At 38.8% G+C, this 16,064-nt stretch overlaps 1 protein-coding gene across 1 annotated transcript in view; it reads right to left on the bottom strand.

Annotated features, from left to right (window-relative positions):
- Positions 1–852: 852 nt before the first annotated feature.
- The window catches only part of LOC124375480 (ADP-ribosyl cyclase/cyclic ADP-ribose hydrolase 1), a 41,352-nt gene continuing 26,140 nt past the window's right edge, over positions 853–16,064 (bottom strand). Inside the window, exons 3-10 of the mRNA XM_046833862.1 lie at positions 13,730–13,853; positions 13,486–13,612; positions 10,546–10,684; positions 10,323–10,405; positions 8,398–8,471; positions 8,004–8,096; positions 7,618–7,700; positions 853–946 (exon numbers count right to left, since the gene is read on the bottom strand). Coding sequence (XP_046689818.1) covers positions 924–946; positions 7,618–7,700; positions 8,004–8,096; positions 8,398–8,471; positions 10,323–10,405; positions 10,546–10,684; positions 13,486–13,612; positions 13,730–13,853 — 746 coding nt within the window. The 3' untranslated portion in view covers positions 853–923. The remainder of the gene's footprint in view (positions 947–7,617; positions 7,701–8,003; positions 8,097–8,397; positions 8,472–10,322; positions 10,406–10,545; positions 10,685–13,485; positions 13,613–13,729; positions 13,854–16,064) is intronic.

Raw genomic sequence — 16,064 nt, 5'->3', positions numbered from 1 at the left:
TATCGTGGATTCTTTTGGATACTTCAGACAATATCGCCTATATTAGACAGACCGTAAAAAAACGTCTTCTAATCTTGCATCTTACATCTAAGGTGGAGAAACCAATGTCGCGACGAAATCATCCCACCAAAGGAAATTATCATTAATTAAACAATTAATGCATAACCAAGACACGAACACATATGCAGCCCTATTGGCTGGCATACGGGACAATCCCCGCAAACATACGGGACAAACCCCGCGTATCCCGCTTATGACACCAAAACTGTTAGATTTTTATCATGCCCAAACGTAACTTAATTCTTGGAGAGGTTTTCCATACGATCTGCGATGCCCGTAGGCCTTTCTGATCAGGGAAGAATCACACCGCACACAGCAAATGCTTCCTCTTCAGTTTATTGCAGGCAGCAGAACGTATATATACACATAAAGAAAAAAGAAACCTGACCTAGTTGTTTCATGTTTAGACAAGAGGATATACTAGCTGGAGATGTGTGAGTCCAGATAAGACTCCCTGTTTACCTTACAGACTAACATCGTAAATATTCTATAGACACTGAGCAGACAAAGGAATGTGTGTGAAACAGTGTGAAAAACATCTTAACACTAACAAAAAGAAATATATACAAACAGTAGGAATATATATATATATATATATATATATACTAATATATACTAATATATACTAATATATACTAAAACAACTGTTTAGCCAAGGGGCTAAACAGGCTCAAAGTCAGTAAACAGGCAGAGGTCAAAATCACGAACATCAACAACCAGGCTATACCCTGAACACCAAAACAAACAATCAAAACACCACTACAACAACTCTTTACGATTGCTTCAGTTCTTCCTCCTTAAATAGGAAACTGGTGGATGATGTCATCGTGAAGGAGGTGGGATCAGCCAGGCTAGGGCAGGCCTCAAACTCCGGAGTGGATCGGACCTGCACACAAAGCACACATGCAGAACACCGATATGGACATGGGGCTACCTAGGGTTGTAACACACCAGTATGATCCTCCACGCCTACTTAAATCAAAAGGTGCAGGCTATCTGTTGGTTCCTCAAATAATGAAGACTACAGCAGGGGGCAGATCTTTCTCTTATAAAGCCCCACAGTTTTGGAACAACCTTCCAATCAGTGTTCGGGACTCAGACACGGTCTCAGTGTTCAAGTCGAGGTTGAAAACATATTTATTTAGTCAAGCCTTTGATCAGTAGCTTTTTTCTTAGGTAAAGGCACAGATCTGGAGGGAACATGGATATAAAATGTTTGGTGAACTAGGATATTTGTATTTAGAAGCGGAAGTAAGTCAATCATAGTTTATTAAAACAGTTCAACCAAAAAACACAAACATATGCCGAGGAGAGAAACAAACAAAGATATCCGCTCGAAACGAGTAATCCACAATGGTTCAACGGAAAGCAAAACAAAAGTAAACCTCCTATGGCCAAGAATAGTCCAACACGGAATGGAGTTCAGAAACGGAACCAGCGGGGAATGCTGGCGGTCGAGCAGCCACGGGAATCACCAGCATGACATTCAAGAACTGACAGCTTGTGACTCGAGAACGTGGGTTTATATAGTCTAAACCTAAATGAGCCACAGCTGTCAGTCGTCAAGGCAGGCACGGGATAACAAGGCAGCGTGACTGCTCCTGAGGGGGGCGTGGCAGGGTGAATCCCTGACAGCAGCTGCGGGAGGCGTGGTAGGGGGATCCCTGACAGCAGGCATGGAAGGCATGGCAGGGGGATCCCTGACATGTGGTAGTTTCAAATTTCAATATTTTAATTAGAATACAAAATAGCTGACATATCAAATGTTTAAACTGAGAAAATGTATCATTCAAGGGGAAAATAAGTTGATTTAAAATTTCATGGCATCAACACATCTCAAAAAAGTTGGGACAAGGCCATGTTTACCACTGTGTGGCATCCCCTCTTCTTTTTATAATAGTCTACAAATGTCTGGGGACTGAGGAGATTCCTAAACTTGAGCAAATTGTCTCCTCAGTCCCCAGACGTTTGATGTCCCATTCTTGTCTAATACAGGCTTCTAGTTGCTCAACTGTCTTAGGTCTTCTTTATCGTATCTTCCTCTTTATGATGCACCAAATGTTTTCTATGGGTGAAAGATCTGGACTTCAGGCTGGGCATTTTAGTAAACTGATCTTTCTTCTATGCAGCCTTGATGTTGTAATTGATGCAGTATGTGGTCTGGCATTGTCATGTTGGAAAATGCAAGGTCTTCCCTGAAAGTGATTGCCAAGATGGCGCTGGTGATGCCGGTGGCGCCATATTTCTATTTACTTAGTTACCGTTCCATCTACGTAAGATGGACATCATTAGATATGACAGAGACACTCTTATATATTGGTATATACTGTATATATTGGTGTATAATCCACTGACCTTTTGCCGTTTTAAAACCCACACCCATGCTGGCAGAGCAAGATCCTGAGGAAGAACAAAGGACGCAACCTGTACCGGTGTCCGCGAGGGAAACGAGCCGGCGTCAGGAACAGGCTGAGGGCACGTGCAGACCATGCTCCCTCACCTAGTATCCTGTTAGCCAACGTCCAGTCACTGGAAAACAAGCTTGACGACCTCAGTGCAAGGGTCAAGTTCCAAAAAGACATTCGGGATTGCAACCTTCTCTGCTTCACCGAGACATGGCTGAACTCAGTGGTACCGGACCACGCCATCCAGCCGGCCAAGTTTTTCTTGGTTTACCGCATGGACAGAACACTGAAGTCGGGGAAGTCAAGAGGAGGTGGAGTGTGTCTGATGGTGAACAACCACTGGTGCAACAGCGTGAGCATCGTTCCCCTTTCACGCTCCTGCACACCAAGTCTGGAAATACTGACCATCAAATAGTCAGTAGTTTTTTTTTTATCTACCTCGGGAATTCAGATCGATCATAGTCAGTGCCGTTTATAATTCACCTCAAGCGGACACGGACACTGCAGTATGGGATTTACAACAAGACAATAACACTTCAACCAGCACAGCATCGGGACACTGCGCTCATTGTGGTGGGAGACTTTAACAGTGCCAACCTCAAGTGCGCACTACCCAACTTTCATCAGCACATCACCTGATATCACTGGTCACTGGACACACACCATTCAAGAACAGCTACAAGGCACAATCATGTTCACCGTTTGGGAAATCAAACCATGCCACCATCTTCCTCATGCCTGTTTAAAAACAAAGGCTGAAACAGGAAGCTCCGGTTCAGAGGGAGGTCACGTGCTGGACTGACCAATCGGTGGCCGCTCTTCAGGAGGCTTTGGATGACGCAGACTGGAAGTTCAGGCGCAGCTCTGATGACGTCAACATGTTTACGGAAGCAGTTGTGGGATTCATCGGGAAACTAGCTAAACATCTTTTACGCTCGCTTTGAGGCTGCAGCTAACCACACTAGCTGCTAGTCAGTCCGTCCAGCACGCGACCTTCTTCTGGCGGCACAAACAGCATGCAGGCTGAGAGAGCCGTAGAGGTAAACACATTCACCATCTTGGAGCATGACGTAAGAAGGGCATTCAAGAGAGTGAATACCAGGAAGGCAGCAGGACCAGATGGCATCACAGGTCAGGTTCTTAAAGCCTGCACTGACCAGCTAGCACTGAGATAGTCAACCTCTCTCTGGAACAGTCTGTTGTCCCCTCGTGCTTCAAACAGTCCACCATTTAGGAGACTGGTCAGAGACTTCAGCACTGCCTCACTACCAGACACACTGGACCCATTACAGTTTGCGTACCGCCTGAACCTTTCTACTGAGGACGCCATTGCTCATCTCCTCCACACATACGATGAGCCACCTGGACTACAGAAAATTATACAAAGCATTTAACATTTTGCATTATGCATTAACCCCGTAATTCCCTCCACACTTACCTCTAAGTTTGAGGTCCTGGGTGGATCATGTTTAAATATGGCTTCTTTTTTGCCCTCTAGAGTTTTAGCCGGCAACAACGAATGGCACGTAAATTGTGTTCACCAACAATGTTTTCTGAAAGTATTCCTGAGCCCATGTTGTGATTTTCATTACAGTAGCATTCCTGTATGTGATGCAGTGCCATCTAAGGGCCCGTAGATCAAAGGCATCCAGTATAGTTTTCCGGCCTTGACCCTTACGCACAGAGATTGTTCCAGATTCTCTGAATCTTTGGATGATATTATGCACTGTAGATCAGCGGTCCCCAACCTTTTTTGCGCCACGGACCGGATTAATGTCGGACAATATTTTTACGGACCGGCCTTTAAGGTGTGGCGAATAAATACAACAAAATAAGATGATACGACTATAAAGACTGGTATTTTCTAAATCTAATAATAAACGTGAATCCACTGTGTTGTTTTTTTGTTCATTTTGCTCACTTGGGGGTTTTAATTTAGCGGTAATGTATTATGTGTTAGTGGCCGGAGCCTCTTTAAGAAGGTAGCTGATGGAGGACCAAGGCATCATGACATGCCTCAAGAGTGAGCCATAGACAGATGTGGCGGAGAGAATCAGGTCATTTTCCAAAATAAAACATCGCTCAGAATCAGATAATAAATAAAAAGAAAATAATGTAAGGTTTGTATTCTTTTTGTGCGGCCCAGTACCAATTGATGATGAAAACTCTTTGCAATTTTTCTCTGAGAAACTCCTTTCTGATATTGCTCCATTATTTTTTGCCACAGCATTGGGGAAATTGGTGATCCTCTGCCCATCTTGACTTCTGAGAGACACTGCCACTCTGAGAGGATCTTTTTATACCCATTTGCCAATTGACCTAATAAGTTGCAAATTAGTCCTCCAGCTGTTCTTTATATGTACATTAAACTTTTCTGGCCTCTTATTGCTACCTGTCCCAACTTTTTTGGAATGTGTAGATCTCATGAAATCCAAAATAAGCCAATATTTGGCATGACATTTCAAAATGTCTCACTTTCAACATTTTTATATGTGATCAATATTCTATTGTGAATAAAATATAAGTTTAAGAGATTTGTAAATTATTGCATTCTTTATTTATCCAAATCCCGCAAATGCAGACCTGCAGTAACTACAGGGGAATTAAATTGATCAGTCACACCATGAATTTATGGGAAAAAGTAGTGGAAGCCAGGCTGAGAGAAGAGGTGACCATCTGTGAGCAACAGTATGGTTTCATGCCGAGGAAGAGCACCACAGATGCCTTATTTGCTTTGAGGATGTTGATGGAGAAGTATAGAAAAGGACAGAAGGAATTGCATTGTGTATTTGTGGATTTAGAGAAAGGGTACGACAGGGTGCTGAGAGAGGAGCTGTGGTACTGTATGAGGAAGTCTGTGGCAGCTGGGGCGTGGCCGAGCGGTGGTTTGTGAATAGAGGGCGGGTCCGGGAGCAGATAGGCAGGGGATTGCCTCACCTGAAGTTAATGTGACCTAATGATTGTTCTCTTTTTTCAAATGATTGGAGGGTGCATTTAAGGAGGAGAGCGTGTGTGTGTGTGTGTGTGTGTGTGTGTGTGTGTGTGTGTGGCACTAAGTAGACTGACACAAAAATAAAAAATAAATAAAAGTGGCTCCGGTATTCATATGCTCTCCCACAGTAACTTTTTTTAGTTTTATACTTTTATTTCACTAGAAATCTTGAAAAATGTCTCCCAAGAAAATCAGTGATGGTGCTGTGAAAACGAAAGTAAATAGAATTATCATGGAAACCGAGGAGTTTACGAGCGTGGTGCGCGTCTCACACTCGCAATCAACCACTATCACGAGTAAGTGTTAAATTATGTTTATATTATGGTAATTTGCAGTGTATTTGTTTTTAAAAATAGGCTACAAATAGTTTTTAAGTGCAGAAATAAGCGATCGAATGACATCTCGGAACGGATTAAATCACTTTTACATTCATTCCTATGGGGAAAATTAGTTCGAACTTACGAGCAAATGGACACACGAGCAATTTTCAAGAACGAATTATGCTCGTATAACGGGGTTCCACTGTATTCATATTTTTTAATGTTATGTATACAAACACAATATTCATACACAATATAAGATTAATAGACTATACCTATGTTCTTTGTTTTTTTTACACAGGAGCAAAAATTCATTTACAGCCAACAGAGAAAATCAATTGATGTAGAACCGTTGATTCTAATAAAAACAAAAGTTTATTTAAATACAAAAAGTGTAACATTTTAATAATTATGTGATGTGATTAAGTATCAACTAATAAATCCAAATTTTTGAAATTTGAAATTTTTTTTAATTTACTTTTTCAGCAGGGGTGGCAAGTTTATATTTTTTTAGCTGTTAGATAAATAGTAGTAGCAGTAGTAGTAGTAGTACATACTTCAAGTTTGTCTGAACCAAAGGTACCTACACTGTTAGTTTTATGTTTTTTAATGTAGTTGTAACATGTTACTAAAGGAAAATGTATGTTCAAAGAATGTGCAATTGGCAAATAGCTTTATTTCTAAACTTGTTGACATTGAATGTATCTTATATTATTTAGTTTTGTTGTTAAAAGATTATGTTTCTTATTGCTTATACAGTGCATCTGGAAAGTATTCACAGCGCTTTATTTTAAACAATACCTCATAATAAAAATGTAAAAAAAAGTGTGTTTGAAATCTTTGCAAATTAAAATAAAAGTATTCACAGCCTTTGCTCAAATCTTTGTTGAAGCACCTTTGGCACCAATTACAGCCTTTTTGAGCATGATGTTACAAGCATGGCACATCTATTTTGGGGCAGTTTCTCTCATTCTTCTTTGCAGAACCTCTCAAGTTCCATCAGGTTGGATGGGGAGAGTCAGTGCACAGCCATTTTCAGATCTCCCCAGAGATGTTCAATCAGTTGCAAGTCTGGGCTCTGGCTGGCTCACTCAAGGACAACTCAACTCAAGAGTTGTCCTGTAGCCACTCCTTTGTTATATTAGCTGTGGGCTTAGGGTCGTTGTCCTTTTAAAAGAAAAACATCCCCACAGCATGATACTTCCTTTTGGGAATTAAACCAATATATGGCACATATCTGAATATGTATCCAAATGTGTAAACGAAATAAAACTACACTGTGACAAACTGAAAGATTGTCAGAACAAATGGAACGCCTGCGATGTGGGGTGAAAAGAGCAGATTGGTAGGAACATGTGTAACACTGCATCATTCACCACGAAAAGCTGTGTGGTGAAACCCTGAAAAGAAAATTCTGAAAATGGTGACATGCCCTATCACAAAGAAGTGCAATTTCAAAGTTAAGGGAAAGTACTGAAAAGATTTTTTTAGTTGTCGGAAGAAATCTGTAAATTTTTGGAAAGCAAGGCTTTAAAGCGTTACAGGATGACAAATGGCAAAGTGAATTGGCCACTGTGTGCAACATAATGCAGCATCCCACATTGCTAAATCTTCAGCTACAGCATGGAAGGACCGTTTTATCATAGACATATATGATGCAGTGAGAGCTTTCCAAGTCAAACTGCACTTGTGAATCATGTTTTCTATTACATGAGGTAGATGGCAGGGTGCATATGCAATGCTTACCTGGGAAAGAGAGAGCATGTGCTTTATGAAGTATAGGTTTCTGATATAAAAGCAATAAGAGGTACAATGGATGGTTGTCAATATACATACACACCACTGTCTGTGCAGGACCATTGGAACCCTCGGGTCTGCAGAACACCTATGAGTTTGAGAATGGAACCCTTGGAACAGGACTCTCTATAAAAATAAAGAATTTGCTCCAGACATCAGACATCATTCAGACATCAATACACAACTGTGATTCTCAGATTAATTAAAAGTATTCTAAAATTTACAATTTAATTAGAGCAGTCTCTGTTCTCTTTTCATTGTAACACTTACTAAAAAAAACAACTGCACTTCTGGAGCTCAAATGCATCTTAATTAATTTAAGCAATGCATAAACAGAAAGGGAAAATACAGCTATGATATCATTAGCCTGCAATAGCCTAATATATTTTAACAAAGGATGTGTAAGGTGTAAGGATGATTCGCTCTTACACAAATGGGCCTTCTAAATTTGGAACAACATTAATGTGGACATGGGACACCATCTTGGGATTAAAACTGTCCAGCTCCACACTCCCGAACATGCTAAAGGCAAAAGGTTAATAAAGGTTATTAAATCTGAAGTGGTAAATAATTACTACAACAATAGAACCTCTTCAGTTAATATCATATTTGTCTATACATGAATCAATCAATTTATTTATTCATTTATTAATTTCATTCACTTTCTTACATTTATGAAAACCATCTTATTCAGTATATTACCAGACATATACAGTATTCATTCAATATAGGAAATATTAACAGTAACTTTGAAATAATACATTAAAATGAAACATTTAAACAAATTGTCAGTGTCTCAAAAAAACAAACAATGATTTCTGACCTGTTCCTGTTGAATGCATTTTCATTTGATCCATTTAAGAGTACTGTAATATTTCCACAAGCTGCTGCAGCAAACTGTGAAAAATAAATAATGTACTAAACATTTAAAAGTGTGTTCCATCTTCAAAAATGTGCAGAATACAACTGAATTAGATTTACAAACTAAAATCCATTTAACCCCTGGTTGTTTTATACAGTGGGGCAAAAAAGTATTTAGTCAGCCACCAATTGTGCAAGTTCTCCCACTTAAAAAGATGAGAGAGGCCTGTAATTGTCATCATAGCTTCAACTATAAGAGACAAAATAAGGAAAAAAAATCCAGAAAATCACATTATCAGACTTTTTAATAATTTATTTGCAATTTATGGTGGAAATTAAGTATTTGGTCAATAACAAAACTTCATCTTAATACTTTGTTATATACCCTTTGTTGGCAATGACAGAGATCAAACGTTTTCTGTAAGTTTCCCCAAGGTTTTTACACACTGTTGCTGGTAGTTTGGCCCATTCCTCCATGCAGATCTCCTCTAGAGCAGTGATGTTTTGGGGCTGTCACTGGGCAACACGGATTTTTAACTCCCTCCAAAGATTTTCTATGGGGTTGAAATCTGGAGACTGGCTTGGCCACTCCAGGACCTTGAAATGCTTTTTACGAAGCCACTCCTTTGTTGCCCAGGCGGTGTGTTTGGGATCATTGTCATGCTGAAAGACCCAGCCACGTTTCATCTTCAATGCCCTTGCTGATGGAAGAAGGTTTTCACACAAAATCTCACGATACTTGGCCCCATTTATTCTTTCCTTTACCTGGATCAGTTGTCCTGGTCCCCTGGCAGAAAAACAGCCCCAAAGCATGATGTTTCCACCCCCTTGCTTCACAGTCGGTATGGTGTTCTTCGGATGCAACTCAGCATTCTTTCTCCTCCAAACTTTAAGATGGGCCCGGACATGTACTGGCTTAAGCAGGGGGACACGTTTGGCACTGCAGGATTTGAGTCCCTGGTGGCGTAGTGTGTTTCTGGGATTTTTCTCGTTCTTGTGATCATTTTGACCCCACAGGGTGAGATCTTGCATGGAGCCCCACATTGAGGAAGATTATCAGTGGTCTTGTATGTCTTCCATTTTCTAATAATTGCTCCCACAGTTGATTTCTTCACACCAAGCTGCTTACCTATTGCAGATTCAGTCTTCCCAGCCTGGTGCAGGTCTACAATTTTGTTTCTGGTGTCCTTTGAAAGCTTTGAAAGCCATAGAAAACGTTTTCCACCATTTTTTGCAAATAAACTCTTTATAAATCAGACAATGTGATTTTCAGGATTTTTTTAATCTCATCTCTTGGCCCCTCTCATCTTTTTTAAGTGGGAGAACTTGCACAATTGGTGGCTGACTAAATACTTTTTTGCCCCACTGTATATAGACATGATTTTATACTTGTAAATATACTTCGTTAGTCAGGCTGAAAATCTACTGTACTGTAATTTTTTATTGTAATAATACAATTTACCTTACAAGCACATATTCCCCTTATTTCATTGTTAGTTTATACTCTATTAAATATGGTTGTTCCATTATGTTTTGTTTAAGCATGCATTATTTGCTTAATATCTGGTAGTCAAATGTGGTTATAAAAAGTGAATAATTTATTCTTGTATAACATCTGTCTAAAAATCTTAGACCATTTACGGTTTGAGTGATTGTCTTTGTCTTTTCCAAACATTTTCTAGGTGGATGCTTATGAGGCCTGCCCTCTAACTCAATGAACAACTTTGGGACAACTTTGTTGATGCTGACTCACCCCAGGCCATCTCACAAAACATTAGTGTTTTCTCTTTGACTGTATGTCACTAAAAACTTAATAGCACTAAATATTTCTTACCCATTTTGAATGTCATTAGAAAAAGACTTTGAAATTTTATTGACAAGATTTACATTTTGTGATGCTTGTTTCCACAGCGAGTACACAGGATGGCTCACACATGTTGACCATTCTGGACAAGACTGAAAATCGAAGCCTTTGGGAGCAGAGAGTTTGTGTAAATAAATGGAAAAGAGAAGAAACAATTTCTTGCATCTATTTTTTAAAATGATTTATTTATTAATAAATTTTTTTTTGTTTGTTTGTTTTTTTTACTAAATACACCTATTTTGGTACCTCTGTCTCTTCCCTGCTGACCACACCAGATGAGGTCCTTGAACATGAATCCCACCAGTGTATTCTCCAATGTCCAATAGCTTTGTGTGACATCTAGATTGCTCTGCATATGCTCCCGTGTCTTGCTCCAAAACAGCAGCTGTTGGTCATTGAATTGGGATAATGCAAGTCGTTTTAGAATATGCATTCATTAGGTTTGTAATTAAACCTACTGGGTTCATGCTATGTTTCATCTGAATAACAAACATGGTAGAAAAGTTGTAACCCCACCAAAGACGAAACTAAACAAACAGTTTAGTTCTTTACAGATTATTTTGATATTATTTAAAAATATATGTATATCAGTTACATTTTATCAATTAAATCAAATTAAATGTGAAGGAAAGAAAAAAAATCTAAATCAAATCAAAATTTTGCCTGCTAAACAGCATTTATTATTTTGTTTGTTTTAGAAGGATCTCAGCTCAGTGGGTTGTTCTAAACATCTTACAGAACTTAAAACAGATTTTCTGTAGATGTAGGCTGTCCTTTTGTCTCTTCATGTAATCTTAGACAGACTTGATGATGTTGAGATCAGGGCTCTGTGGGGGCCAACATGATTACTTTCAGGACTCCTTGCTCCTCTCTGTGCAGAAGATAGCCCTTAATTACAATGCTATACTGCATGTATGGGATAGCTGTCCTGCTGCAAAATAAATTTGGGGGCCAATAAGATGCCTTCCTGATGGTATTAAATGATGGATAAGTATCTGCCTGTGTCGCTCTGCATTGAGGACACAATCCTGATCAAACTTCATTTGCAGAAATGCAGCCCCAAACTTGCAATAAACTTCCACCATGCATCACTGTTGGTAGCAGTCACTGATTATTGTAATGCACTTCAGCCCTTCGGCAAACAGCTACTATTTTTTTGCTACAACCAAAGTCCAAAGCACCTGCTGCCATTTTTCTGCACCCCAGATCCTATGTTTTGGTGAATAGTTGAGTCACTTAGAATTGTTTCCATGTCAGAGGCATAGCTATTTGGCTGCAATTCTTTCCTGAAGACAACATCTGCTCAGACTTCTCCAGACCACTGCAATAAATTTCCTTGTCTATCCACTGTGTCTATGGTTCTTATAATTGCTCATTTCTTCTTCATTGTTAATAATAACTTGGACAGCACATCTTGAAACCCCAGTCTGCTTTGAAATCTTTGCATGAAAGAGATCTTCTGATGCAGTATAACTACCTAGTGCTGTGCTCAGTCTTGCCATGGTTTATGACCTGTGACAAGTCTTCCACAGACTCACCTCATTAGCTCAGTCTGGCTGGTGCTCACCCACTAGTAACTTACATATTAGTCACTTAAAATATTGATTTGATTAGGATTTCTATTCTGTTCATCTACTTTCTATTTTGTTAATTGATGAAAAATAAATGAATAATACCTTTTTTTTTACAAGGGACTATAACTTTCACACAGTACTTTGTGTGTGTGTATATATATATATATATATATATATATATATATATATATATATATATATATATATATATATATATATATATATAAATAAAATAAAAATAATAAAATAAATGAAACTTGGATATATTTTAGAGTAGTCAATGTGCAGCTCAGCTTGTATAGCAGTATAGATTTACTGTCCTATAAAAATATATTAACATACAGACTTTATTGTCAACAAATTTAGTACACCCTAAGTGAACATGTCAAAACTGTGTCCAAATGGTCAATATTTAGTGTGAGCACAAATGATATCCAGCACTGCCTTAATCGTCCTGGGCATAGCATTCACCATAGCTGGCTGGATCCTCTTCCACTCTTCCATAATGACATCAGAGAGTTTCTGGATGTTAGACACATGGTGCTTCTCCACCTTTCACTTGAGGATGCCCCACAGGTGCTCAATAGGGTTCAAGTCTGGAGACATACTTTGCCACTCCATCACCTTCAGCTTCTTCAGCAAGGCAATTGTCATCTTGGCGGTGTATTTGGGGTTGTTATTATGTCGAAAATCAGACCAGGATCCTACCACCACCATGATTGACTGTAGGCAAAAATCAATTTTCTTCTCCTATCTCCTCAACAGGGCGTTCACACAAATGCTGGACACAATCTGAGCCAAACAAGTTTATCTTGTCAAGTCTCATCAAACCACAGGACATGGTTTCAGTAATTCATGCTCTTGTACAGGCTTCCTTCAGCAAACTGTTTGCAGGCTTTCTTGTCTGAGCCAGCTTCAGAAGAAGCTTCTTTCTGGGATGACGGGCATGCAAAATGACTTTTTGCAGTGTGCGGCGTATGGTCTGAGCACTAAAAAAATGGACCTTTGGCTTTTGCAACGTCTAAAGCAATGCTGGCAGCACTCGTCTGTCTGTTTTTTGAAGCCAGTTTTTCTTTGGTGGACCATTGTGAGGCCTGTTGTGAGTGGAACCCATAATGGAAAACATATGTGTATGACCCTGGCCACTGTACTGTTTCAGGGTGTTACCGAACATCTTATAGCCTAGGCCATCTTTGTGGAGAGCAACAAATCTAATTCTCAAATCCTTAGAGAGTTCATTGCCATGTTGAACATCCAGTGTTCAGTATAAGAGAATTGTATTGAAAGCACCAAATTGTACCTGCTCTAATACAAGATACACAAATTTATATAGTTCTGTCAAGCAGGCAAAAACATGGACATGATGAATAGGACATATGGCTTTGCATGGTTAAATGACATACAGCTGTTATCACTTAGGGTGTACTCACTTTTGTTGCCAGCTATTTGGACAATAATGGCTGTATGTTGAGTTATCTTTAGAGGAAAGTAAATCTATATTGCTCTACAAGCTGCATTAAAATATATACAAGTTTTATATCCAGTGATCATTAGGAGTTGCAGAGACAGACATGATAGTTCATAGACTATCCATTTTAATGGATATTCTTACTTTGTTACAGGGAGGAGTTTGAGGAGCAGCATGAAACATTTTCTCGTAATCTTTGTCTTTCACATTGCATGGTGTTTTCCGGATCACTGCGTCTTCAAACTCATGCCAAATCTCCTCGCATTTAAATCTGTATACACAAACACGTACAGTATATAGGACAAAACATGTTTTTGTTCCAAATATTTACAGATATCAAGGACTGATGCAATTCAGAGCAGCAGTCTTTGCAAATGCAACAACTCACCTATAACTAGGTTTTACCATTGTAATGTACTCATAGCATCGTCCAAGTACAATTTGTTTTATGTTTGCCGTAGTCCCAGGGCCTGTGTTTATATGATCAATAAGGATTATGATGATGATCATTTCTAAAAAATATTTGATGAAACAAATAATCAATAAAACAGTGTAAGAAAATTGACATTTCTCTGTGTAAATGTTTTACATTTTCTGCTGGATTTACATTTTCTGTATTTTCATTCCACATTCTTTGCACAACTCATGTGCATGTAGTGCCACACACAACTCCATAAATGTTCAAGTGCACAGAAGGCTGTTTCACTTAAGAATAATATGAGAGTAAAAGCAGAAATGCAATGGGTGAAAATCTAGAGAGAATTTACAGGTAATGATTAGAATGATCAGAAAATGACAAGGAAAATTTGCCAAATTCTTGCAAAACTTTTAACCAATGAATTGCTGTTAAGACAGTTGCCCCAGAATGTACATTAGTTTCACTTCTTATGCATAAAGTTTGTTGTCAAATTGCCATACAATGCTCAATTATTAGGCTTAATGTTACCCCTAAATAGAGCAAACAACAAAAAAACTAAAATTGTTCACCCAACATCCAAAGAAATTGTGATGCAAAGATTTTAATTTTATATTCAGTTTCCAGAATTTGTTGCTTTTGCCTTTGACTTTGATGAGAAGGCATGTTAAATACTCTTTTTTCACTATGAAAATAGTGTTTGGAATTTTAACAAAAAAATCTATATGCCAAAAAATGTACCAGGGGTTCTACAAATGTTAAACTCCATATGGGGATTATAAACTTTTACCATACATTTTTTTAAAGTTCAGAATGTATTATTTATTTCATGCTCATTTTAAGTGCACTAACAAGTAATTATTATTAACTTTCACTGTCTGTGTGGTTCTTGTTATAGGTTACATGCATGTAGCGACTGGGGGAGAAGAGGGACAAACTTATAATACAGATAAATTGAGTATATAGTTGGAAGCACAGTCTGCCCGCATCCTCCACCATTATATGTAGCGAATTTAGCTCGCAAAGAAAAGGGAATATTTATAAGTAAGTATAACGGGTTATAGTTACTCCTTAATATTTAAATTAAGTTGAATTGACGGTAATGGAATTAACATTACACTTATTGGTCTGTTCGTCCGGCGAAAACTCCAAACGTTCTGGAGCCGGTTGGAATTTAACCACAAGACAGATAACCCCCTTTGCAGATTCTCTGTTTGACCCTCACCCACACACACACACACACACACACACACACACACACACACACACACACACATACACACACACAAGGGAACATTCCTTTTCCTAATAAAACAAAATAAATAAGATACTCCACATCCCACGACATCAACCTATACCCTGTATAGGTTGGCTGCATGGCTGCATTGAGTTTCGAGTTTGGATTGTTTCATGAGTTTTATGAGTTTATTGTTTTATGGGTCCCAGTAAACTAAACAAGAGTTCAGGGTTTGGTCCTGTTTCGTGTCTTCGGAGGGGGAGTGTGACACTGTGGGATACACCACCCCCAATAAAAGTTTTACCTTTTGATTGAGACGTAGATGTCATAGGTTAAAAGGAATGCCTGGGACATGAAATCTAAATGACCTGTGCCAGACGCAACAATGCAGTTTGAGAAATCTGTCACCATTTTCAGTTGGGTCACCTGTTTGATTGAGAGCTTTTTCAATTTCACACACTGTGATAGAAATCCTTGTGACTATTAGTGTTGTGTTCTCTTACAATTGAATTGTTATTACCATTTATGTTTACTAGGTGGTATATGAATGTTAATAGATGTATATCGGTGTTGTAGAAAAATACTCTCATGATAATGTGAGTTAAGTAAAGAAGTATGGAGATACTAAGCTACAGCTTGTGTCCTGCATGCTTATATTTATAATCTTCTTTCAACTTGGCGATGAGGATATTAGGATGGCCCTGCTCTCTCTACAACCACCAGTAGCGTTCCTGGTATGTCCAGGTGAACTGAAACTTTAATTTGATGCATGGGAGAAGTTATTTCAGAACTAATTGCTAGCTATCATTGGGGAAGAGTTTTCTGCCGAGAGGAAAAGAGCTCTACTGATACACTGTTTGGGAACGGAGGGTCAACGGATTTATAATACCTTGCCTCTTACTGCCGATACATTTAACGGATCTTTACAAGCATTAAAACAGTTATTTTCTCCTAAGCTGAATGTGGTTTTAGAGAGATACCGCTTAAGACAACGTGCTCAGGCCACGGGTGAGTCCACTGATCATTACTTTGCTGTGCTCCGTGAACTAGTTAAAACGTGCTTTTGGAGAT

The sequence above is a fragment of the Silurus meridionalis genome, chromosome 21, assembly GCF_014805685.1.
Source record: "Silurus meridionalis isolate SWU-2019-XX chromosome 21, ASM1480568v1, whole genome shotgun sequence".
Classification (NCBI taxonomy): domain Eukaryota; kingdom Metazoa; phylum Chordata; class Actinopteri; order Siluriformes; family Siluridae; genus Silurus; species Silurus meridionalis.
The sequence above is the reverse complement of the archived record's forward strand: the minus strand, read 5'-3'. Positions and strand labels throughout refer to the sequence as shown.